General features: G+C 38.0%; 1 protein-coding gene across 2 annotated transcripts; it reads right to left on the bottom strand.

Moving 5' to 3' along the window:
- Nucleotides 1-842: 842 nt before the first annotated feature.
- Nucleotides 843-23,772, bottom strand: LDHB (lactate dehydrogenase B). 2 transcript variants are annotated; one of them, XM_031000607.3, is made up of 8 exons: nt 23,284-23,772; nt 20,075-20,209; nt 12,382-12,499; nt 9,420-9,593; nt 7,433-7,606; nt 3,851-3,968; nt 2,569-2,692; nt 843-1,207 (listed from the first exon to the last, which is right to left on the bottom strand). In XM_031000607.3, the coding sequence occupies exons 2-8, from the start codon at nt 20,201-20,203 to the stop codon at nt 1,040-1,042; spliced, it is 1,005 nt and encodes a 334-aa protein (XP_030856467.1). In that variant the 5' UTR covers nt 20,204-20,209; nt 23,284-23,772; the 3' UTR covers nt 843-1,039. The 2 variants fall into 2 exon arrangements, with proteins under 2 accessions (XP_030856467.1, XP_030856466.1); XM_031000606.3 differs by lacking the exon at nt 843-1,207 and having other exon boundaries at nt 2,329-2,692; nt 23,284-23,391.
- Between the last annotated feature and the right edge of the window lie 3,975 nt (nt 23,773-27,747).

Here is a 27,747-nt window from a genome sequence, read left to right as displayed (position 1 = left end):
AACAGCCTACAATGCGCAGTTCAGCCCCTACTACATAGAAACATTCAACCCAAAAGGTCAATAGTGTTGAGGTTAAGAAACACTACCTTATAGGATAGTTGGGATGATTTAGATAAGTTAACATCTATGAAGCACTTGGAACAGTAAGCACTACTTAAATGTTAGCTACCATGATGACCAAGCTATGTGCTAAGAGTTTTACATAGTTTTCTCATTTAACCCATATTGAAGAGGTATTGTTATCATCACTGTTTTATAGGTGAGGAAAATGAGAATTAGGAGTGATTAAGTAGTTAACTTGACTAAGATCACAGTTAATCAATGATAAGGCCAGCACTCAAGTCCAGGTTTATATGACACCAAAACTCATGTTTTAAACACTACCTAAATTGACCCCTACATATGACATGTAAATTTGGAACTCTTTGTTAAACGAAGTCTACCTAAGTTTCCCTGTAAATTCACATGTTATGCTATCTCCAAGTAGCCTGAATTTGAATAATCCAGACCAAACTTTCATTTTCCTTCATTATTAAATAGAATTCTAACAAAGTTTCCATTTTAGGGGTTCTCCCTTTTAAAACAGGCTTCCTTGTAAATGTCATATACATTGACATCTGTTACAACTTCTTCAGTTATAACCTTAAAAAGACAATCATATTCTCAGGACAACAACAACAAACCGTGGCACCGGTTGCAAAAAAGAATTTTTGTCTCATCCAGAGGGAGGAGTGTTGATGATGTTGGAATTTAGGGACATTTATGATGTGTGGTAAGAATGACTTGGCAGATTGACTGAAATCTTTCAGGAATCATTAAGGAAGGAATCCCAGAAACAGAAGCACACTACAATAGTTAATTTTATTTGTTCAAGAGCTCAGATTGCAAGCATTAAACCAAGCATAGGCTTTGATTCTGTGAGCCCAAATTCACATATTGAAGATCAAAGCAAACTGTGATCCATGTACATGGATGAAAACTAAAGGCTTGAGTTAATCACATTGTAGTTTTTAAATTTCTACAGCCTAGAGCTCACTAGTCACAGGTCTTTTAGGTCCTTCTGGATGTCCCACAGGGTATCTGCACTTTTCTTGAGCTGAGCAACCTCATCATCCTTTAGCTTCTGGTTGATAACGCTGGTTAATCCCCGGGCATTGAGGATACATGGAAGGCTCAGGAAGACTTCATTCTCAATGCCATACATCCCCTGCCAGAACAACAAAGCATCGAGATTAAGACATGAAACTGTAAGTAAAAATGATCAAAGACAGGAGGCTGAGGTAGGAGGATTGTTTGAGCCCAGGAGTTTGAAGCTTCAGTGAGCTATGACAGCGGTACTACTCTCCAGCCTGGGTGATAGAGCAAGAACTAATCTCTAAAGGGGGGAAAAAAAGAGAATAATCAAAGGTCTGATGTTTCAACAGAAGGAATTGTAGGAAACTTGATAGGCATGAACTCATTCCCTAATCTAATTTTCATCACTTACAGGTCCACATTTCCCCTATACTTATGTTTTGAATTAGGTTTTATACATAGAATATGCAAACATACACTATGAGAAAATTAGATATTTGTAAGTAACAAGTACTTATTTAATTTTATTATATACGTATTTTATTGAACACTGCTCTTCTATTTAAATACACTTTAATAAATTTTGATATATGAGTCTTCAAATTAAATTGCTTTTAATTGTGGTTCTTAATGGATTACTTTCTATGAAATTTTAAGTTGCTTAAAGACTTTTAGTTAGGAAGAAATTTCAGGTGGTAGCCAACTTATGAGGTCCTGGGTAATAGTTAGAGACCATTAAAAGGCAAGATGCTTGGAATACCCAAGAATTGCTAAAAAAAAAAAAATACAATTTCCAAAACACTTTACCAGTTTGTGTGGGTAATTTATTCACAGGGTCAATTTAACTATATAACCAATTATATTAAGCATACCTTAATGTCAGTTTTTAAACTTTTAATTTCAAAAATTGTGTACATACACAAAAGTAGATAGAATAAACAAATTCCTATGTATGTACCCAAAGACTCAGTAATTACCCAATTATTGACACACTTGATTTACACTGACTTGTGGAAAATGAGTCAGTTGTCTTACAAAATATTTTAATATAATTTTAGTTTTGTTTAAAAAATCATTAATTTCTACCTGTTTTGTGCATTCGCTCCATAGCTTTTGAATTAAACTGTATTTGCTAAGGTATCAAGTGCTATATGAAAGGCAATCTAGAGTTTAGTACACCAACTTTAAATGAAACTCTATTACACTTATTCAAATGATCAATACTTTAAGAATGTGCTAAGATTCAGAGTTAATATTTAATTTGCAAAATTATATAAAGAATGACAACAATCTATTGAATGTCTTAGATTCTCTAAGTTTTCTGCCCTTGTTGTCCAAGACTTCTGTTGGAAAATGAGAATAGTTTACATAAAACTTTGAGAGACAGAAATAACCTTGAAGTATGATTTTATCTGGTCTGAGCCTCTTTAAATGAATCTTTTTGTAGAATACAATGCTAGAAATCATATTATATTTTGTGGTAGTTTGTCTTACCTTTACCATTGTTGACACAGGATGAATCCTGGATAGATTTTTCAACATGGATTCAATAAGATCAGCCACACTTAATCCAATAGCCCAGTTGGTATATCCTTTTAGCTTGATGACTTCATAGGCACTTAAAAAAATTATAAAAGACATCACTGAAATAAGATTCAATCATTATTGAAACCAGACCTGACTTTGACTACTGCTCTGTCTCTAACTATAATCTTGGGCAAATTATTTACCCTTTATTGCCTTAGTGTTCCCTTTTTGAGTGTTAAATGAATTAATATATATGTAAAATGCTTAAAACTGTAAGCATTACACAGTAAACACTATATAAATGCTTGATAACTTTAGTTTATTGTATAAGTTAAGATTTATAAAGTCACTGCGGCAAAAATATACATTTTCCAATCATTGTAACAAATTTGTAAACATATTTCCAAACACATAAAATCAGGAAACAATAAAAGTGAAAGAACAAAACATATCTCAATTGTGAGGTCCCACTTGCCATTGTCACCTAACATAATCAACTAACTAATAAAAGGGATAACAGTATCTTGCCTGGCAGTTTTTTCAGCACAAATTGTAGCTCTTAAAACCCATAAAGGCCCTGGTACTTGAGAAGCAGCAGGAATAACTCTAGCTGAGTATCAGAAAATTAGGATTTAATGCAATTGACACCCAATCATTAGAAGACCTTGGACCAGTTACACTATCTGGGTGAGCCACAGTTTTCTCACTTGTAAAATAAAGATATATGTTAATTGAAATTATAAAGACTCTTTCAACTTTTTTAAGGTTCCTTTTCTCCACATATAGGTCAAGTTCCTGAAAAAAAAATTACTAAAATTGAACAAAATGATTCTATATTTGAGACATCAGTTAGTCTTGTTATTAAAACTTAAACACTGTTAGCAATCAGCAAGCAAGTTTATTTATTTTAGGCAATTATGAAACCAACAGTTTCTAAGTTTACTTTTCTAAATAAATCAACCTTATTTGTTGAGAGGTGGCAATTTGAAGACTCTTCTCACTTGTTAATTCCACATTTTGCTCCTGTTACCTCTACAATAGAGTTTCTCTAGAGAAAATATTTACTTTCCCTAGGGAGACTGGCATAGCAAGTTTGACCAGTGTAAAAGTCTTATCAGTTTCAAAAGATAACAGCTGCATAATTACTACATTAAGAGTTTATCTGAGCAGACAGCCATGGAAAATGTTTATAATTTTATTTAAGTAGAGTTGAAATTAATCATCTAAAATCAAGCTCCCTTTCACTCACCTTTCAACCACCATCTTATGCACTTCCTTCCAATTTTCACTATCATTGTCAGTTCCCATTTCTGGATTCAATTCCTGGAGAGAAACACCTGCCACATTCACACCACTCCACACAGCCACTGTTTAAAAAAAAAAAAAAAAAAGACATTGCAGTTATTTCTTACATTATTTTTAAAAATATTTTCTTCTTTTAGTGCAATTTCACCTATGATGCAAATTACTGAATACCAACTGGAACTGCTCCAATAAGTGACTCTCCAGTAGATTTCAGTATAGTTCCCCCAAAAGGCTGACATTTGCCTTCAAATAGCAACATGTCTGACCTTTTAACTTTCAAGAATTTTAGTGCAAAGCAGAATTGCTGTGTCATAGTTACAGAGAAAATAAAATGCTTCTCTCTAGTGTGTGAAATCACAGGGATTCTAGTTGGGGACTATGCTAAACTTTTGGTTTGAGGAATGTTTAACTTTTCTCCTCCATATTTTTCTAATATATGCTCCTTTATTCTACAGTAAAGAAAAAAAATCCTAGAATAAGACCCAAATAAAGCATAATTATGAAAGTGGGGTAAACATTATAAATAAGGGTCTACTTAAAGGAGAAAAGTATCAGAAAGAACTACACAAAACAGGCCTTTGAATTGGGCCTTAAAACCTAAGTTATATGTTCCTTGGAGACCTTTGGAGGAGAACATTGTAGACTCTGGAAATAGGAGCAAAAGTGTGGGGTAGAATCTACTATGACTGAAACAGATATGAAGAAAAAGCTACTTAAAGCCAAATAAGATCCCCTATTAGTCCACAACTTCTGGCAAGTTAGGGTAATTGGATATTTTTACAATTTTGATGAAAATTATGAAATCTGCATAATCATGTCTAGTGAGCATGGTTTAATTCTCTTTCATTTTATGTACACAATATAGATCAACATGAAAATTTTTTAAAAGATGTTCTGGGAAAAATAACAGCCATAATAGAATAGAACATTGGACGGGAATCAGAAGACATAATTCTAGTTGTAGCTATGGCATTAACTAACTAAAAGTTCTTCAATAGCTACTTCACCTACTTTGCCTTATTTTTTTTTCTCACTAAAATTAAAGTCCTGAACTAGAGGACATGTAATATCACTTTTTCTCACTAAAATTAAAGTCCTGAACTAGAGGACATGTAATATCACTTCTATCACCTAGCAATGTATAACTACACCTAGCATTTACTGAACTTTTACTGTACACCCGACATTGTACTAAGTACTTTTTATATAGTACATAGGTGGCATAATTATCTTTATTTTATAGATGAGGAAACAGGTTCAGAGAAGTTAAGAACTTGCTAGTCACATTATCTTGTTAAGAAGGGAGAGCCGAGCTTAAAGTTATGAAGTTGACTTGCTAAAAACTTTCCATGCTCAAATTAATCTGATCAAGAGAGACACATAGGACCATTACAATTAACCAGACAAAAATTCAGACGAGTCCCTGGAGGTAAACAATTCTTGAATAAAGTGATATGTGTCAGAAAAAAGTCAGCATTCTTATATAAAAAATCAGAAATAAATTATGCTACAACTTCAAGAACAAATTCTTATAGCACCAAGATAAACCCTTTACTAAAATTGCATTTCAAACTCCCACTGAATTCAAAGGAAGATTTATACTCTGAGCTTATTGGGAGAAAACAGTCCTTTACACAGGTGGCAGAAATGAATTTAGTAAAATAAAAATATTATTTATCATCATTATTATTAATAAAATATTTTAAATTATTAGTTTCAATATTGGATTATTTTATTATTATTTTTTTGCCATGAGCTTATTCAATATATTGTGGTTTAATAGATTTAGATCTATGAAACAGAATCAAAATTGTTCAAAAACAGTTTTACATAAAATTGTTCAAAGTATAATTAATTTAAATGAGAAAAATATTAATTTAAAATAAAACATTTATAATAGTTTTTAATTGTCTGAACACGAAGCACTAAAAAAAAGTGTAATGTGATTTTAATGTTACTCTTTTTGAATTACTAATTTATGTACAATTCTTTACTTTAATTTAAGTTCCTAAAGAAAATATTTAGTTTTATCATACAGTCTCTTACTACTTAAATAACTGATAGTTATAATTAATAGTTTATTAAAAATAAGATATCATTTGAGGTAAGGTTTATTTTACATTATAGAAGAGTAGATACAAGTTATTTATAAGCTTTTGTTACCTAACTCATTCCTCCTTCAGCAAATACAATGGATGTAATAGCTCTGTCTACTCAAAGGGCTTAGAAGCAAAGATATACCAGTAGCACAAGCACACCTATGCCCTGATCCTGGTTTCTAACTACCATTCCTCACTAAAAGGAAACAGGGCTCATTAGGGAAACAGCTGATTCTAGTGCTGGGAAGGGGAAAGTTCAAAATGAGGCTGGTGCAACTTATTGTGCAAGACAGTGCTCAAAAATGATGGGACATGTTAAAAAAAAAAGACATAAGAGTCAGTTTGAAAAGCCTGGGACAACTTGAGCATTAGAAATGATAGTGACACAATATTTTGGGCATGAGATAAAAATCTGAGGCCACATTGATATCAACAAATAAATAAAGAGGGAAGATGAAAAATTTCTGTCTTACAGTGGAATGCAACTTATACAGAATAAATGATGGAATTAGATCATGTCTGACAACTATCATGGTAATTTATTCAACCACAAATCATTAATAGATGCTAAATTTAGCAGAGAAAAATTGATGAGGAGTCAGACATTTTCCTAGTCAGCATCAAAACATCTTCCCACAAATTACTCATAAATTACAAAGGAAAAGCAGTAACTTCACACAGAGTAACCTGGCAAAATACAACCTTAACTGAGTTATCACAGTTAGTGTCACCAATTGTTGGCCACACTGACATTACATGCCTTTGGATGTGATGCCATGAGAAAACTATAGGGTCATTTCTGTGGTATTTGCACCAAAAGTTCATAGCTCAACCTTATGATAAAGAAACAATCAGACAAGTCTAAAATGATGGGCATTCCACAAAATAACTCACCTGACTTTTCAAAAATGTCAAGATCATGAGAAACAGAGATAGACTCAGAAACTGTTCCAGAATGAAGGAGGCTAAGGATATATAGTAGATGCAATGTGTGAGCCTAGAATGGATTCTGAATTAGGAAAAAAGCTTTAGAGGACACTATTGAGACAGTTGATAACTTGTGAATAATGGACTCTGGATTAGATAATATTGTTTCAGGGTTACATTTCCTGATTTTGGGAAGTGTACTGTGGTTATGAAAAAGAAAATCTTTGTTTTGAGGAAATACACAGTAAAGAACTTAAGGAGAAAAAGGTGAGGGAATTGATTTATGCTTAATTGATCAAGGTAAAGATAGATGATAGGTAGATAGAGAGATGAGAGAGTAAATGATAAAGCAAAATGGAATAGAATAGAAAAGTAACTACTATTTTTGCAACTGTTCTTAAGTACATCAAAGTCTATAAAAATAAAATTTAAAATAAAATGAAAAATTCAAAATGGCAAAACCAACATCGCAAGTAATTTTTTCTTTTTTTTTTCTTTACCACTTGAGTCGCCATGTTCCCCCAAAATCCATCCGTGGCAGCTGCTGGGATGAATGCCAAGTTTTTCAGCCATAAGGTAGCGAAATCTAGCAGAATCCAGATTACATCCACTTCCAATCACGCGGTGTTTGGGTAATCCACTTAGTTTCCAGGTAACATACGTAAGAATGTCCACTAAAAATTTTGGAAATAATATATGTAAGTAAACCAAAACCAACTTCAACTGTTAGGCAGCTTGGGGTGCTCTGGCTTCCCTTTTCCCACTTCCCCACTCCCCAAATGAGATGTGGCCAGAAAGATTAAAGTAAATACTTTAACTTTTCATTGTTAGAGAAACCAGGAATGACAGTGACAAAAACAAACTTTTAAGCCTTATATGAAGATTGCAAGACACGAAAAATGCAATACTGTGCTTTTACATTTGCATTATTGTGTGAAACAAGAATATATAAGAACCTTGCAGATTAATTAACTTAAAGTTGAAAAAAACAAAACAGGTTGAACCAGGTTGTCAGTTAAGTTTCCCCCAGTTGTAACATTCCATAATTACAATGATTGTCATCATAAACCAAGAAGCCTTTGATTACTAAACTACCAAATCTTGCTACCACAAATTTTTCTGGGCATGAGGTATTCTTCAGTAAACAACTATGATAATACGTAGTATTAAAAATTTCTATTTAATAAAAGAACATCTATGTCAGAACCTTTGCTCCAGCGTGGCATAGCCTTAAAACCACAGAGATAAAACTTTTGCTGATCTAGATAGGATCACAGCACTTGCAGGCTAAGCTGTAAAAAGTAAAAAATGTGCACACAAGGAAGGTGAAGAGCTGAAAGTTAATCCTGCAGCCTCCACCCCCACACTAATCTGTAGACAATGGCTAAGATAATTCAAGGACATTTGGGACTGGATAACTTTTCCTTGCCAACTTTGATTCAGTGGAAGTGACTCCCTGGAAAATCCAGCTGTGAAGCTATATGTAGAAAGTTGCATAATCATTTAGTGATGCCTGCCTGAGGCACAGGATGCAGTAACTTACTATGTGCTAGCTACTTGTCATCCCTAGTCTACATCTACTACCTGGCACATATATATTTATGAGAAGTTTTATATGTAAGACTGAACCATTTAATAAACTCCAATCTTGGTTTGCAGAAAGTAAAAATATGGAAATAACCTGTGTCCTTGCTGGCTCTCAACTCTCAATACCCAAGATACTGTGGGGATTCCCCTAGCTCTTATTCACAATGTTTCTCTATGTGAAGTGTGAGAGATAATCAGTCCAGTTTCTTTACTATTTTCTCAATGTACCTGCTATGCTCACCAACATGCAGTAATTTTGGTGGCAAACTATAGATAAAAGCAGTATATCAAATAGAGCATATTTTAGCTGTTAAGGCTAAAAAAGTGCATTCTTTCTAGTCAGAAGGTTTAATGTTCATCCTGTAGATGTCAAGTTAGCAAGGAAAGCAATTTTTAAGTCAGAGCACTTGGTGTTAGCATATATTTGCCCATCAATTCAGTCTATTTCTATCTTTAAAACAGAATTGTTTAATGGCTTTCTTATATGCTTCTTTTCAAAGTTGATCTGTTTCAATTCTGTATAATGGGATTTTCCAGAAAATAAAAGGTCAAATATGTCAAAATGTTTCTTACAAATTGAAACTATGTTCGAATGCTTCATTCTCCATCCCAGGATAATCTTTATAAAAAAGTTTTAGAAGCCTTCAGAATCTATAACCAAGCCAGATGAAGCAAAAACATGAAATTGCTTTAGCTAAAACTGTTGTCACATTTTTTGAACATCTGGCCTGGGACAGAGGCATTTGTTTTGCAAACACCACTATTTAGGGCCAATGAAAGAAGACATGTAAACTGCTTCTGTAAATGAATACTGGGACTGATTTTAGTCCAAAACAATAACAACAAAAACACCAAAACACTGAACTTAACAGAACAGAGACTTAAAGTATACAATAATACCTGGGTTGGAAACCACAATTATGATGCAATCAGGACTGTACTTGACGATCTGAGGAATAATGAATTTGAAGACATTAACATTTCTCTGCACCAGATTGAGCCGACTCTCCCCTTCTTGCTGACGGACTCCTGCAGTTACCACTACAATCTTAGAATTGGCGGTCACAGAATAATCTTTAAAAAGAAAAGCAAAAACAGGTACTTTAAATGCAACTCTTCGTTATAACATAACCTATATGACATGCTCTAAAAGCCTAACCATACATAAGCTTCTAGAACATATACGTGAATTAAGTTTTCTGTATTGTAAGGGCTTGAAGTTCAATGTTCCTGTGGCTTCTTTTTTCTCCCTTGAGCTACAGTGCAATAATCCAAGCATCAAACTGCCTCAGAAAATAAAGATGACCCGAAAGTATGTTTTTGGCTATGAATTCAATGAATTATCAGGAATAAAATGAAGTGTAAACAGTGACTCCAATAGGTAGACATCAAAACAAAACAAAACAAAACAAAACAAAACCAATTTTAAGTTACTTTTATCTTAAAAAGTTAAAATTTAGGAAGGGAAGGAAGGCAGTGAAGTGTTTGGTTTTGTCTGGAAACTAAAACTTGGATTTCTAATATTCAATATTTTTAGGAAGCTTATTTGCTTTTTAGCGCTGCAAGTTTCCCTGGAGATTTGATTTTTTTCTTAAGGAAGTGTGTCCTTTTTCGAAATATATGGATATTGCGATTTGATGTGATCATTTGACTCAACAGCTATGGATGATTCACATAATTAAACTGGGTTACAGTGCGGCTTCTGATGATTGGTAATACTTTGTAAGGTTCCTCTCCCATAAAATGGCAGTAATTATAGTCCCTACATTTCATAAGGTTGTTGCAAAGATGAAGTCAGATGAAATAATATGTGCAAAATGTTTCACACAGTACCCAGAATGTTACAAATTTATAAATAATAGCTATTATTTAGTTTCTTCAAGGCATTGAAATTACTTTGTACTGTGGGGAAAAGAAAGAGAGATCAGACTGTTACTGTGTCTGTGTAGAAAGAAGTAGACATTAAGAGACTCCATTTTGTTCTGTACTAAGAAAAATTCTTCTGCCTTGAGATGCTGTTAATCTGTAACCTTACCCCCACCCCTGTGCTCCCTGAAACCTGTGCTGTGTCAACTCAGGGTTAAATGGATTAAGGGCTGTGCAGGATGTGCTTTGTTAAACAAATGCTTGAAGGCACGTGCTTGTTAAGAGTCATCACCACTCCCTAATCTCAAGTACCCAGAGACACAGTACACTATGGAAGGCCGCAGGGACCTCTGCCTAGGAAAGCCAGGTATTGTCCAAGGTTTCTCCCAACGTGATAGTCTGAAATATGGCCTCATGGGAAGGGAAAGACCTGACTGTGGGAAGGGAAAGAACTGACTGTCCCCCAGCCCGACACCGGTAAAGGGTCTGTGCTAAGGAGGATTAGTAAAAGGGGAAGGCCTCTTTGCAGTTGAGATAAGAGGAAGGCATCTGTCTCCTGCTCGTCCCTGGGCAATGGAATGTCTCAGTGTAAAACCCGATTGTATATTCCATCTACTGAGATAGGAGAACACCGCCTTAGGGCTGGAGGTGGGACATGCTGGCAGCAATACTGCTCTTTAAGGCATTGAGATGTTTATGTATATGCACATCAAAAGCACAGCACTTTTTTCTTTACCTTGTTTATGATGCAGAGACATTTGTTCACATGTTTTCCTGCTGACCTTCTCTCCACTATTACCCTATTGTCCAGCCACATCCCCTTCTCCGAGATACGCCCGATAATGATCAATAAATACTAAGGGAACTCAAGAGACTGGTGCCGGCATGGGTCCTCCGTATGCTGAGTGCTGGTTCCCTCGGCCCACTTTTCTTTCTCTATACTTTGTCTCCATGTCTCTTTTCTCAAGTCTCTCGTTCCACCCGACGAGAAACGCCCACAAGTGTGGAGGGGCAAGCCACCCCTTCATTGTACCAATACTTTTGGGGTCTAAAACATGCTAGTTCTCAGATACATATAAACAAGGCATTATAATACAATAGCCCAAAATGTTACATATCAAATGTGTAGAAGGTATGTGGGAGAGGGTTAATATAAGTGATACTTGAGTTTAACCTTAAGGATAAACTGGACCCAGATGAAAAGAAACTGCCAACACCAGATTCACCAGGATGGGAAGACTAATTTTATAACAGAGACTGAGGGAGGAGAGGAGAATGATGAGCCATGAGGAAATGCAGGTTATATCCAAATTGAGAGCTGTGCAGGCCCTGCTAGAGGTTTTAGAATACAGACAAAGGTTTATAAAAAGATAAGAAATCTTTAAAGAAAAGAATGCATTCAAACTTTCATTTTAGGGAAAGCATCTGTTTTAGGATAAAGATAACTAGTGTGGCAGTGTGGAGTGTGGAATACATAACCATTTTCTACATACACTTCCAATGGGAAAATGTCAATTTTCTATGTGTACATTTTAGCAGTAGCAAGTGAGTTTCTAGAAATGGATGAAAGAAAATTGGCCCATAGAAGAAACGTGGTAAAATAAGCCAAACAATGCGATAAATCCAATTTGTTATTTCCTGTTAGTGACATATCAGTGATCACTTACGGCTAGCAAACTCATTTTAGGTAGCTGTCCATTAATAAGTGAATATAAAATATTTGAGAAATAAAAAGTAGAATACAGTAGAGAAATAAGAGCTTTTTATAAAATGAGGAAAAAGAGGGAAACATTTTATAATTATATAACAATTTTGCAATAATCTGAATTTGCTAAACTACATTATAAATATCTTATTAACAGTTATTGAAATAACTGTTCCAAAACTTCAACCTTTCCTACTTACAAATAAATCTATTATGCTGTAAGATGCATTCCAATGTGTTTTGGGGCCAGGAAAAAAATATTAGATCACTTTGGGCATTAAGTGAAATTACCTTTATCTGCCACAATTTTAGGTGTCTGAAGAAATAAGCTCCCATGCTGCAGATCCATCATTTCTCCTTTAAGCTTATCTTCCAAAACATCCACAAGAGCAAGTTCATCAGCCAGAGACTGTAAATGCAAAAACAGGCATTAGAACCCTAAGCCACTCTAGGATGCCTCAGCTCACAATCTAACCCAAAGAAAGATCTTTAACATGGCTAAGCACCAAAGATCTAAACATCTTGAGAATTTTACCATGGAGTTAGATACTCAATGAGGATTCAGTTCACATGATACAAACTATACTTTAAGAACATGTAGACTTAAAGATTCATTAGGAAACCAGCTTAGTTCAAGAGTAGGCCTAGTGAATACAAGTCTATATTAATGGGGAGGGAATGGTGAAAACAAAAATACACTCAGACCCAGAAACAACCTTGGGCAATGTGTCCATCCTTGAGGTCACCCCAATTTGGAGGCTTTCTGAGATGGTAGATTTGGCTTAAATCACCAGGAGTGTGAGTTTACTTTAGAGTAGGATTTGAAACCCAGGTTGAAGCTTGGAATCTTCAGGGTGGCTCTGATCCACTCAAATGTCTTGGTGGGGAAAGGAAGATGAGTTTTATGGACAGAGGAATCTAGGATTGGGAGGTTTTTTCATGTGATCACTCCAAATCTGTGCCTGAGACTTGCCCAGTCTCAGATTTCTTTTGTTTTCTATTCCAATTGTCATTCTCTGTCCCCCATTCAAAATACAATCTAAAGTAATGAATATACTATTTAATCTTGATCTGGAGTCATATTTTTTTTGAGACGGAGTCTCGCTCCATTGCCGAGGCTGGAGTGTAGTGGTGCAATCTCGGCTCACTGCAGCCTCCGCCCACTGCAATCTCCACCTCCCGGGTTCAAGTGATTTTCCAGCCTCAGCCTCCTGAGTAGCTGGGATTACAGGTACATGCCACCACACCCAGCTAATTTTTGTATTTTTAGTAGACATGGAGTTTTGCCATGTTGCCAAGGCTGGTATCGAAATCCTGACCTCAGGTGATCCACCCGCCCCGGCCTCCCAAAATGCTGGGATTACACGCATGAGCCTGGCCTGGAATAGGCAGTGCTGGGCCTGGAATCATAATTTTTTAAATGTTCTCAATATCCACATAAAAGTGAAAGAAAGGAAAAAAAAAGGTGGTTGGTCTACATGCATCTAAGCAACCTTTCAGCTATGAAATTCCATTATCTTATGGAAGTCATAATTTATAAACTGTTTATAAAGTGGTTATCCCTCCTATTGAAACATCACCAGAGTCCTTGCTCTTACTGTTTTTATGGCTGTTAGCAAAAATATCAGCTAAGTAGAATACATCAATATTGGGGCCCAGTTAAAAATGCCAATACAGTCATTCCTCAATATACGATACTCAAGGGATTGGTTCTAGGACCTCTGAGTGTACCAAAATCTGGGCATAATCAAGTATACAGAAATGACAGTATTCACCGGATGCAAAAGACTCTCCATATATGTGGGTTTCGCATCCCCTGAATACTGTATTTTCAATATACTTTTGGTTGAAAAAAAAAATCTGCCTGTAAGTGAACCAGCCCATGTTGTTCAAGGGTCAACCTCTTCTAAGAATAGTAGTGTGATCAGCTACACAGGTGAAGGGTATTAATGGGGGGGGGGGGGGGGGTGGCGGGCCAGGTAAGTAACTGGAGTTCAGGAAGCACTTTGAAGAATAAGGTGGAATAAGGTGGAGTAGCCCAGGCAGCAGGGGCCACCAGAGGGAGATGCAGCAAAGAGCTGGGAGACAGCCAATAAGAAAAGTTGACCTACTCAGCTTGTTAGATAAAGCAAGTCTCCTCCCTGGAATACAATGAATAAACACTGTCCTCTGTTGCTACAATCTAAGTGGCTGCCTGGTCTCATGAAGTGAGTTACAGTGGGCTTGCTTGTGAGGGTTTCTCTAAGACTGAAGCTTCCCGATGACTGAATGTGTCCTTAGCTCTGAGCAACCAAATTACTTGCAGATTTTTGAAACGATCATTCTGTGAGTTGGGGATCACGTACAAAACATTTCCTCATTTCCATGTGTATCAAATACTGGCATTAATTTTTATCCATTTTTCCTTAAACACGTTTTGACACCTTTAAGGCTGCTTTTGTTCTTTGCAGTCTCTGACAAGAACACACAAAATTCTCATTTGTATTTTTTAAGTCCTAAATTAATGCAACATAACTTAATAATAGCTGTAATGGTTCTATTAAGGTACTGAGCACTGGGAATATCACTCTTATTTTAGTAACATCACATGTGTGCTGCTGAAATCCACAGGGCAAAACAATTTAGTGCTTAAGTAGAAAAGGATGTCACAGGATGTCAGATCCTGTCTCTGTTTCAGTGGGTGTAGAGAATTGCCTGAGAAGTGCATATTCGGCTGAAAAGGAAGGAAGAGATCCAACACTTAAATAATAATAATTGTAACACTGAATTTAGCTGCATCTGCAGCACTGAATATCCCCCAAATGGAGAGGCGTGATGTGTGACTAAGTACTGGTGCTATTGTTTGGCTTAAATAAATCTCCCTCTGTATTCACATATTTTATACAATGAATTTACCATATATATATTTCACTTAAGCTGTAAGTATGTTTAAAATGTTTGAAACAGCAAGGTTTAGATTAACTGCGAAAGCAGTATTCTTATTATGGATCAAGGTCACTTAGATACCAAGAATACCACTGTTGAAAGCTTGCTTAATGTATCACTAAAATGGCTTTTAAAAACCTACTTATTTTTACTCTACTCCTGTGACAGACTTAAAAAAAACAGCTTTTAATCTAAAGTCCTGTGTGGACCAGACATAGCCATATATTCTGCCTCTTCCTCCTCCTAAGTAATAAATTACTACCACCAGTGCCTTAATATTTGATGGTTTCATTTTTATATCCAAGTGTTGGCCAGGCGTGGTGGCTCACGCCTGTAATCCCAGCATTTTGGGGGGCTGAGGCAGGCAGATCACCTGAGGTCAGGAGTTTGAGACCAGCCTGGCCAACATAGTGAAACCCTGTCTCTACTAAAAATACAAAAATTAGCCAGGCATGGTGGCATGCACCTGTAATCCCAGCTACTCAGGAGGCTGAGGCAGAAGAATCACTTGAATCCGAGAGGCAGAGGTTGCAGTGAGCAGAGATTCTGCCACTGTGCTCCAGCCTGGGTGACAGTAAGACTCTCTCTCTCAAGAGAAAAAAAAAAAATATATATATATATACACACACACACACACATATATATATATATATATCTCCAAGTGTTTAGTACACATAAAATTTTGCGGGAGGAAAAGGTATAACCTTTCTCAAATAATTAACTAAATGGATAAGTGCCATTTATTCAATAGTTTGTGTTTCTTCCCCTCTGAAATGCTACTTCTACATTATTGTTAAATACTATTTGAGCATGTTTCTGGCTGAAATACCAAAGGTGGCTTGTACAAATACCAAATTTTCATTATGTTTTACTTTTAAGCCCAGTCTTGCACTGCAAAAACTACTTTGCAATTTGTCGTTGTACCCACCTTGCTCCTCCTAAGAGCTTTGTTATATACTGTGTTTGTCCACAAGAACATGGCTACAGTTGACTGAAGCAAAGATAAACACTCAAACCAAAGACAGACTTAGAAGCTAAGGATTTATGATAATCTTGCCTCAAAGCTCTTCATGACCCTTACAACATGATGAGTTCGACATTCAGATCCTCCTCTTGGTAGTTAAAATGCAGAGTCTGAGATGGATAATGGGATAAAAGTAAAGTCTGGTAGTAGAAGATGTAAAAAAATCAGAAGCCATGACCAAAGTTTGACAAAACATGAGTGCAGCTTATAAGTAATAGCAGGAGTATTCATTTATTTATCATATAAGTGCCTGGCATTATCCTCCTACTCAGGTATACAGTTACGATAAAGTCTCTGCTGCCATGGAACATATCAGGAAGGAAATAGGAATTAAACAAACAACAAATCAGGCTAATCTCTGAAGGTAGAAGTGCTCTGAAGGGCATAAGACAAGGAGATGTTGAAGCTACTGGGAAGGAAGTTTATTTTATATCGGAAGGCAGGGAAGGCCTGCCTGCAAAGGCATGCATTTGCAGTAAGATCTGAATGATAAGAAGGGGTCAACCCTGTGGCCTAGAGAAGAACATTCCAGGTGAAGGGAAATGCAAGCAAGAGTTTAAGCAAAAATGAGATTGGCATTTGGGAGGCAGAAAGCAAATGGAAGAGATGAAGTCAGAGATGGTACCATCATGTTGCACTGGCAGGTCTGCTGCCTTGGTGTGTATGGTGCCCCTGCAGTTGTGTGCTCCATTGCTCTGCTCTGAGAAACAGGCAGGGAGGGATTTGTGAGGCCTCATGGGATTTTATGTATGTGTGTAGCATATGTGCACTGTAAAATGACTGGAGAGTTTTAAGTAGCGGAGCCACTAGTTTCACAAAAGCTCTCTATGGTTATTATATAAGCAATGGGCTGCAGAGAGTGGGCAAAAGTAGAAGCCAAAAATAATCAAGTCTTCATATGGTGGGACACTGTACGAGGGAGCCTTAGTGGGCTTCGCGAATCTGGCTAATGCATGTCCCTCCTTAACCTCTCCGATGCTATGCTTTTATTTAACTTCTGGGGGCAAAGTACACCATCTATGAGCTCAAAAAGGCCAGATCTGGCACTTACCATCTGTGTGATCTTAGGTGTTTGGTTTTTGTTGATTTCAGCCATATGATATAGATGACAATATCCTCTGACAGGTTACAGAAAGGAATAAATGAAGTAATATACAAACACCAACATGCAGTTATATTCCTTTCTCTATTAAGCTAGTGGGATTTCTAATCTTTACCATGTATTAACACAATTTGGAACCACTTTTATCTTTAACTGTTAAAATAATATTTAGACATTCTTAATTGGTAAAATCATCTTTCAACAAGCCAATCATTCTTTCCTGTATTTATTTTTTCAAAAATATTCATTAGATAGTCTCCACATAATTTCTAAGGAAATGTACTCCATTTTGCAAAAGATAAAGGGAAAAGAACGCTAGATTGAAAAACAGAAATCATAGTCTCTGAATCTGAAGATTCCAACTGTGGTAGCAGCAGGGGCTGTTCTCTCAAGCCCTTGGTTGAGCCAAAGTGTTATGTAACTCCAGGCACAGTCTCAATTAAACTACTTACTGAAGAAGATTTAAAATTTATGATTACAACATCATAGAGGTACTTCTTATAGAATCATGATAGCTCAGATATAGTTTCCTGAAAGGCTCAAAATTTGAGATTAACAGAAGGTAAGAAAAATCTCTAGCTAGTATTTAATTAATACATTTATTTTTTTCTAAATGCTTAAATAGTAGCATTGACTAAAAAGAAAATTGAAAAGTCACTACGGTGAAGAGTTCAGAGCCCTGGGTTCAAAATACAGCTCCACCACTGCCACATGTGAGACTGTGGACAGGCTCTTTAAGCATCAGCCATCTCATCCAACAGTAAGTATATGAACAGTTCCTATCTCCTAAGGTTGTTTGAAATAAAGTATTTTATCTTTGAACATGGCACATACTCAATGTCTTTTTCAAAACGATGTAAGCTGGAATACTTTTTGTTTTTATTGGCATGAACAGTGAGCGTGAAACTGTGGTTACTTCAATTCCCTGTAATCTAGGGAGCTGCCATCTTAAATGATAGTTACCTAGTCTATTGAAACTAGCTAGAAGGAAATGCAAAAGGATAGGGAGCTGCTATCCTAAATGATAGTTACCTAGTCAATTGAAACTAGCTAGAAAGAAATGCAAAAGGATAGGGAGCTGCTATCCTAAATGACAGTGACCTAGTCAACTGAAACTAGCTAGAAGGAAATGCAAAAGGATAGGGAGCTGCTATCCTAAATGACAGTTACCTAGTCAATTGAAACTAGCTAGAAGCAAATGCAAAAGGATAAAATGTTCATGGGTGTGCACTACGTTTTTTAGTTTATTTTTTTGATAACTGTTTCTCAGTAAAGACTCAGTTTGCTGCTTTAGAATTTAAATTTTGAAAAAAGACATGGCTTGGCTAGGGGTTATTCAGGCAGCCTTTACATATGATACAAAGGGACAGTGTGTTCTCCTGAAGGCAAGGCGGCATTTTTGTTGTTGTTCCTACATTTAAGGCAGCCATCAGAAGAAATAAGGAATCCATTCAGTGAAATAAATAAGAAAAGGGCTTTTTTCCTCAAAAGTCTTCAAGAACTAAAGAAAGCTTAACTGTGGTTTGAACTACAAAGGATACATATGAGGTAAGGCAAAAAGCCTATGGAGGTATGTAAGAAAAATTGAAGTGGAAGGTGATAATAGAATGGTATTAGTGTTAAATCTCCTGATGTTGATAATCGCACTGATGATCTCAGAATATGTCCTATTCTTAGGAAATGTACTCTAAAACAGGGGTCCCCAACACCCAGGTCACGAGCCAGTACTGAATCTAGAGAATCTAGCTAATGCCTGATGATCTGAACTGGAACAATTTCATCCCAAAACTATCCCCTCACACCACATCTGTGGAAAAATTGTCTTCCACAAAACTGGTTCCCTAGTGCCAGAAAGGTTGTGGGGACTGCTGCTCTAAAGGACGTGTAAGTAAAGGGCATAATATCTGCAATTTATTCTCAAATGGTTCCAGCCATCTATAGATAGATATAGACAAATATGTCATGGACATCTATGTATTTCTATAGATCTCTGTATCTATAAATCTACCTATGAACATACACACACATATATATATATACACATATATGTATGTATATATGTATATATGGTGAGAGAGTATAAATAACAACATGTTAAGAATTGGTAAATGTAGGTGAAGTATTTATGAAAGTTTTATTTTCCTGCCATTCTTAAAAATTTTCTGTAAATCTGAAATCATTTCAAAATAAAACCATTAGGTAAAAGTTTCAGGGGCATAACAGAATATTCCCACAACCTCACAAAGCCATGCACGGCACAGATTACTTATTAATTAAAGGAGGGAAAGGGATCTTTGCAGTGGAGAAGGCTTGCTGTGACCACTTGAACCAGGGGATTAAGTTCAGCAGTAATGAGACAAGTTGAACATCATGCGTCTCCTGATGGTCTGCACAAAGAAGGACATGACATCACCTAGTTCCAATCCCACCCAAAAAATTCAACCCGAGCTGAATTACAAGAAAACATCAGACAGACAAATTGAGGGACATTCTGCAGAACTCACCTGGATGCTAGAAAAATGTCAATGACACAAGAAACAAAGAAAGGTTGAGTAACAGTTCCAGCTTAAAGAATGAAGAGACATAAGTATATGAGACACATGATCTTGGACTGAGGTGAAAATAGCTATAAACGGCATGATTTTGACAACATGGAGAATTTTAAATGTTAATAGTGTATACTGGATGATAGTATTGCATCAGTGTTAAATGTTCTAAGTGTAGCAACTATTTATGGTCACATAGGGAGAATATAATTCTTTTAGGAGATACATGCTTAAATATTTGAAAGTGAAGTGGGATTACATCTACAACTTCAAATTGCTCAGGAAAAAAAGAAATCTTTTAAAGATATAATAAAATTCCAAGGTGCCCAAAGAAACTGTGTACACATGCTGAACTTCTCTATCATCTATGGTGTTCTTGAAATGTACCTTTCCCAGAATGCTGATAGCACACGCCATACCAACTTGTCCAACACCCACTACAGTGATCTTATTGTTTGGAACTGTTGCCTCTTCTTCCGCAACTGGTGCAATGAGTTTTTCCTTAAGAGTTGCCATTTTGCACTGCAAGGAAAGAATCAAAACATTACACGTATATCTGCATATGAAATCCAAATAGAAATCATCCTTAAAATGTTACTGTTGCAATTTTGAACTCAAGTACAACTTAAAATGAGCCTAATGATATTCTAGAAAGCAGAATATATTTTAAAGAACCATGAGACCCGGCTGGGCGTGGTGGCTCATGACTGTAATCCCAACACTTTGGGAGGCAGAGGCTGGTGGATCACGAGGTCAAGAGATTGAGACCATCCTGGCCAACATGGTGAAACCCCGTCTCTACTAAAAAAAAGAAAATTAGCTGGGCATGGTGGTGCAAGCCTGTAGTCCTAACTACTCAGGAGGCTAAGGAAGGAGAATCACTTGAACCCAGGAAGTGGAGGTTGCAGTGAGCTTAGATCTCACCACTGCACCCCAGCCTGGCAACAGAGCGATTCCGTCTCAAAAGGAAAAAAAGAAAAAAAAGAACCATGAGACCCATTTAATGGAAGAATTCATTAAGGTAAAAACTTTCATGAAGCCCATTAGAATTGGATTTCTTCCTTCAGCCTATGATTCCCTGTGAGTATTTAGTAGGTTGTTAATATTTCTGGCTAAAAACCTGTGAACATTTGTTTAAATTAGCTAATTTGTTTGTTTCCCCTATTAAGAATGTATATGTAACTATGTAAACTAAGTTTGGGTCTAGTATTGACTCATATTTAAGCTTGGATAAAAAGAATAAATGGCCAATTATGAACATAATTTCTACTACTAATGGTTATTATTCTTGGAAGATAGGGACTGATTCTTCTACTCTGTCTCACATAAAATGTGTTACAGTGTACTGGACATAGAATGCATACTTAATACATAGTGACAATATAATGGCAATGAATAATTTTTATTCAAAGTCTGCAAAAATATCAACCTGAATTCCTTTTAGGGCACCTAAGAAGCTTCTTGGAAAGTAGATAGACACTTAATACATTGTCCTTTCAGGGGATCACATTAGGAGACTATCAGTCTCTGAAACAGTTTCTGTCTAACCATACAAACTAAAGACCCCTAAAATGTAAAAAAAAAAAAAAAAAAAAAAAAACCAAAACCTGTTGGAAAATGAATGATCTGTACAGTAACACCAAATGTACTTGTGCCATCAGATAACCAGATGTGTTTTCTAGATAACTGAAAAAAAGAGCAAAACTTATCGAAATAAACATCAATTCCATGACAATTTATAGTACACTAAATATATACCACCCTGTCTTCTTGAACAGAGAATACAGACGGCAAATAAGCCTTTTCTTCATAATTATTACTTATAATTGCAGTAGCCCATTGTAATGTCCATGGTTTTCACTTGTTTTTTACTTTTTATGTCGCATCTGAGGCCACCATACCTGTCTCAAACTGTACCAGAGCTTCCCAGTCTAGTTTTTAATTCTAATCTGCAATGGACTAAGCAATAAGCCTAGTCTATTAACTGTATACGTAAAGTAAGAGTTAGCAGGACTCTAAGTTGAAATAAAGTATCTGAATTTGCAGACAACTGTGTAACAACTATTTTATCTTACAGCTTTTTTTCCAAAAAATATTTCCTCCCATCTGTAAGGATAAATTAAAAGGAGATTCTTTCGCCTTTACAGATCACATTTACAGTTTCCTAGTGGACGTTAAAGAGAGAAGATGCAATGTTGTGCAAGTGCCTCCACAAATAGATGACCTTAAAATGAAATAAATTCAGACATGGCCTGCATTTTAAACAGGCTCAGAAGAAAGAATGCTGCATCTCTTTTTGAAGGACGACACACATGAATAGTTGTTCTGCACTTAAGTTTATTGTTGTTAGATGGTCTGTTTACGACCATTTTGGTATACAGGGGGCCCAGGAAGCAGTGGAAAATGAAAATGCAGAAACAGTGGCTATATAAATACAGATTCGTTGTTCTGATAGACCTTTTAATTTAGAAAACTTCAGGAAGTACAATTTAAAGGCCCGAACCAGATTTTCTTTCAGATATTTCTGGAGAAAGTGCTTTTCTTCAATTTTTCCTTAAAAGTTTTAAGAAATGAGAAGAAAATTGTCTGCATGATATACACGCCTGTGCCAACATCAGAGTGCAGGCTGTAAGGAAGAACGACAAACGGTAAAAATCTCTGAGTCTTGGTCCCTTATGTCTCCTCACTGCTGTGGATATAAATCATTAGAAATAAACGAGTGCCTTAATTTCAGGAACAAAGATCTTCTTTGCAGAATCTTTCTCACCGTAATCTTTTAAAAATTCAGGTTTTGCTTTTGAATTCCTCCCCTCCCCCCATTCCCCAGGCCCTTACTGCAGCTTGTACTGCTCGCGGTGCGCACAAACCATCTTTTCCTCAGGGCACCGGCAGCAAAGAACAGCAGATCACGAGGGCATGCAGAAGCTAGATATGTCCCCGAGTAAGGTCTGTGGGGACAAGTCTAGGACTTCCTTACTCGGAGCACCCAAGGCTGGTAAAGTAAACGAAGCCCCTAAGCATCCAGAAAAGAGGCCCTGCAGGAAAGAACTGGCGCATAGCTCCTGGAAAGACCGTCAGAGCCGGGTAAAAATAAGCGCAGCGCCAAACGTGCTGGTCATCTAGGTGCCTTTCTCCTCATCCCAGCGAGTGCAAGGGCATTTCTCTATTACCGTGGCAATATGTTCAAATATTCGAGGTAAAGATCGTCCAGCCTTCATAGGCCACCTGGTTCCGTCCCCCTCCCCCAGCTACTCGGGCACGTGTCCCGACTCCCGCCAGCAGGCCGTGGGGGTGATGTGGCCGCCATGAACCCACCAAGGACAAGTAGGGCCTGGTTTTAGCTGCAAATGCAACAAGTCTCTCCCCTGAACCGCAGCTGCTACCCTCTGCCTTCTGCTCCTCCGCCAGGGCACGGCCCGCCCTGCGCCCCAAACTGAGCGGCAGTCAGGGCCCGAGGCCGGATGCTCAGAGCTAAAGGCCGCGGAGGACAGATGTGCTTCTTCCTCCTTCCCGCGTCTCCCCACACAAGTACTACCCCGCACGTCCCATCAGGCTTGTCTGTGGGCCAGGATTCAGGGTCCTGAGCCGAAACCTACCAGGAGAGAGAAGGCTCTGGAGACCTCTATAACAGTCGTGCGGAGAAGACAATGTCAGCTGCGTGCGTCTCCTCGGGCGCCGGCTCTGCAAGGAGGGAGGAGGGGGCGGGGCCCCACAACCACCGCAGCCTCTTAGGTTTCTCCATTGTGATTGGAAATCCGAGTACCGCCTACCCCTCCCCTCGGCTCGCTCAATCCCCTTCAAGGACAAGGGCTCAAGTGTGCACACTCCCTCCCCCACCCTCCAGATGAGGAGGTCTCCTTCCAGAGGCTTCCGCTCTCAGCTGGTCTCACATCTCGCAGGCTCTTCAATGCGGAGGCCAAGTTATTTATAAAACTTGCCCATCCGCGACTCTTCTGGACTTTAACGCTCTTGTTCTATTAGATTTAGTACAAATAGAAATAAATTTCTTTCTTTCTTTTATTTTGAGACGGAGTCTCGCTCTGTCGCCCAGGCTGGAGTGCAGTGGCGCGATCTCGGCTCACTGCAAGCTCCGCCTCCCGGGCTCACGACATTCTCCTGCCTCAGCCTCCCGAGTAGCTGGGACTACAGGCGCCCGCCAGCTCGCCTGGCTAATTTTTTTGTATTTTTAGTAGAGAGGGGGTTTCACCGTGTTAGCCAGGATGGTCTCGATCTCCTGACCTCGTGATCCGCCCGCCTCGGCCTCCCAAAGTGCTGGGATTACAGGCCTGAGCCACCGCGCCCGGCCAGAAATAAATTTCTATGTTGCATTTCAGTTAAACTTTAAAGGACTTAAAAAAATACATCTGAATTTAGATCATCTCCGTTTTAAAGTTCATTTGATGAAAATGACTATTTTTTTCAACCTGTTTCAACAAACACGCAATGATTGCTTACTCGTTGCCTGACAAGACCAATGAGACTTTGTCCCTGCCTTCTGAAGTTCCCCTACAATTCCACCTGGTCTCAAGGTCAGGCTTTGGCCTCTAGGGGAAATGTGGGACCACTAAGTGAGATGCACTTTCTTTTTTAGTCCCTAATCGACTCCAAAGCTGGATGTTGTCATTCATTCTGTCTTCAACACTCAGCCAGTGCTTGGTACCTAAATATAGCATTGATGAATAAATGAATGAATGATAAATTGGAGGAATTCTGAAGAGTCTGGCTTCAGTTCTGTTTTCTTATAATTAAAATGCTTTCAAATATAGCCATCTCACAAACTCCCTGTATGTGAAGTGTTTTTTTTTTTGTAAATGCATATTTCTTGTATATGACCACTAATTCTATAATTATTGCTTCAGTTTATTCTCAGTGCCAAGCATTGGTAAAAAACATAAATATAAGACTATGCCCTTTGAGGTGTTCCTAGTCCATTGGAGACAGACAAGTAGGCAACCTATTTCAATTACAATGTGATAAGTGGCAATAGAAATTTGGTTAAAGTACAATAAAAATTCAGAGTAAAGAATCACTAAGAGAAGGGTTTGTTGAGAAGAATTCATAAGCCTCAAACTCTGCTAGCATAAATCATTCAGCTAGTGGGGACTTTGACTGAAGATACAGTCCAATTACAAACTAAAATGTGATGGTGAGGAAAAGAGCTTGGAGGATAATCTCAAAAGTATTACGTTAACCCTAAATCCAAGCTTGAAGCAAGAATAGCCAAGTCAGCCTAGCAAGTTATCTAGAAGCCACCCTAGATTTCTTTTTCACCTACTTTGCAAGTCAGATATTTAGACTTTACTTCTAAATATCTTTCCACTTATTCCTCTTCTTGCCATCTCCATTACTGTGTAACTTTGGAGATGAGGTAGGAAAAAATGAAAAGAGGTATCTAGTTCCTTCCTCTACCCTCATTTCCATTCCTCGCCACAAGGTGTTCTAATCTGATTGAACAAACTGAATGCTCTAGTATGTAACTCTAAATGCCAGAAGAGCATACTACCCCTCTCAAACAGCTGAGAATTGTATACCCTGGCAAGTTATCTTTTATGTGTAAAACACAATTTTATATATACAATGATCCAGAAAATATATGTCCCATACCATTCTATTTTGAAAAAAATCATTGGGAAACTATATGCCAACATATTGAAAAATAAGCAAAATTACGAATCCAAGAAAGGGGGGAATTATGGCATAAAAATACAGGCAATGATGGCTAAACCAATTAATTTAGAGATAAGGACAAATAATTCCCAGAAACGTAGTTATAAAATTGAATGTTAATGTCCAAAATTGTCAAAACAATATTTGTCAAAAGGAGAATATTTTTCTTTCAAAAAATATTGAGGACTTCCTCTGTGACAGGCACTGTTTCAGTGATCAAGACAGATAAAATGCCTGCTCATGAGGAACATATATTCTGGTGGAGGATCATAGATAATAAACAAGTCAATGAATTTTAAAATGATTAGATAAAGGATGTAAACATAACAACATACAAGTTGCCCGTCTGGGCTTTTCCAGCCTGTGGGCTGTTGTCAACAATATTTATGATGTTGCAGAAGATGGAGTAATTCACTCCTATAGTAAATGACTCCATACTGCTGTGTTTTTTGACTTCTCGTGCCTTAAAAAAAAAGTCTCCTGTTGTCAGATTGTGAACTGTTTTAAAACTGTATTCATAGAATTGGAGAACAAAATAGGAACTTTAAAATAATCTAATCCAAATGAATGCCTAGAGTTTGAGTGACTGGCCTCAAATTACTCTGTGATTTAAGAATAGAACCAAAAATAGTTTTGGTCTTGCGGCTATCTGTGCGTCTTTCTGTGGGATTCTTTGTGAATTCTATTTTGCTGTCTTTATTCTTCGGTAGCCACAAAACCAGATTAGCTAATGTTATTAGGACTGTAAGTTCTTTGAGGGTACTTTATTCACTTTTATATCTCCAAGTAGCATAGTATTTCTGACAAGATACATTTATATCTCCCAGCAGATACCTATTAAACTTGAGGCACAGTATGAGTAAATGAACCCTGAGTTAGGATTTGAAAGACATTCATTGATACATAGATTCTTTTACATCATTTTCCTTGCAATTTTCCTTATTTCCTAGTTCTTCGGAATAGTTTGAGGAGCTGAAGTTCCTTGAAGCTGATCTTCAGGTAAGTGAGGTATTACTATAATAGCAATATATGCTTGTAAATGGACAGCAACTGGCCTTTGTGGGTATCTCTAACAAGAAGAAGAAAAAGGATCCAGGGAGAGAAAATAATACTAGTGGGGAAAAAGGAGAACTGAGGGTTTAATGTCTCAAAAAGCAAAATAATTCGATTCTAATTGTCTAGCCCTTCATTAGGTAGTTGTAACATAGAGTACCTTTTTCCGTTTACATGTTAGCTGTTCTTTTTAGAAGACAGGTAGTTAAATTCTAAATCATACTAGTAACTGTGAATTGACTCACTGTAGTGTCTACTTGGATATAGACTAGTTTGTGCTAAGCAGTACGTCCCTAATGTGCTTGAATGACAGATGTTTAGAAGTAGTTTATCGGTAAAAAATACCTAGGCTCAAAGCTATGAATATGCATACATTTTTATCTCTTGCTCTTGCAAGCTGTTTCCTCTGGGTATCTGAAAAACGTCATGGAAAAACTTTGACTATATTTATTCTACTTATGGAAAAATGCTTTCTTGCTGTCTCCTACTGAAAGGTGACAGCGTGCTGGCAGTCCTCACAGCCCTCCCTGGCTCTCGGCGCCTCTTCTGCCTGGGCTCCCACTTTGGGGGCACTTGAGGAGCCCTTCAGCCCACCGCTGCACTGTGGGAGCCCCTTTCTGGGCTGGCCAAGGCCAGAGCTGGCTCTCTCAGCTTCCAGGGGGTGTGGAGGGAGAGGCGCGAGCGGGAACGGGGGCTGCGCGCTGCGCGCTGCGCTTGCGGGCCAGCTGGAGTTCCGGGTGGGCGTGGGCTTGGCAGGCCCCGCACTCGGAGCAGCCGGCCGGCCCGGCCGGCCCCAGGCAATGAGGGGCTTAGCACCTGGGCCAGCGGCTGCAGAGGGTGTACTAGGTCCCCCAGCAGCGCTGGCCCACTGGCGCTGCGCTCCATTTCTCGCGGGGCCTTAGCTGCCTCCCCGCGGGGCAGGGCTCGGGACCTGCAGCCCGCCATGCCTGGGCCTCCCCCGCTCCCTGGGCTCCTGTGCGGCTCAAGCCTCCCGGACGAGCGCCGCCCCCTGCTCCACTGCGCCCAGTCCCATCTACCACCCAAGGGCTGGGGAATGCGGGCCCACGGCGCAGGACTGGCAAACAGCTCCACCTGCGGCCCGGTGCCGGCGGGATCCACTGGGTGAAGCCAGCTGGGCTCCTGACTCTGGTGGGGACTTGGGAGAACCTTTATGTCTAGCTAAGGGATTGTAAATACACCAATCGGCACTCTGTATCTAGCTCAAGGTTTGTAAACACACCAATCAGCACCCTGTGTCTAGCTCAGGGTTTGTGAATGCACCAATCCACACTCTGTATCTAGCTACTCAGGTGGCCACGTGGAGAACATTTGTGTCTAGC

This window comes from Gorilla gorilla, chromosome 10 (genome assembly GCF_029281585.2).
Source record: "Gorilla gorilla gorilla isolate KB3781 chromosome 10, NHGRI_mGorGor1-v2.1_pri, whole genome shotgun sequence".
Classification (NCBI taxonomy): domain Eukaryota; kingdom Metazoa; phylum Chordata; class Mammalia; order Primates; family Hominidae; genus Gorilla; species Gorilla gorilla.
This window is presented reverse-complemented; position numbering and strand designations above follow the sequence as displayed.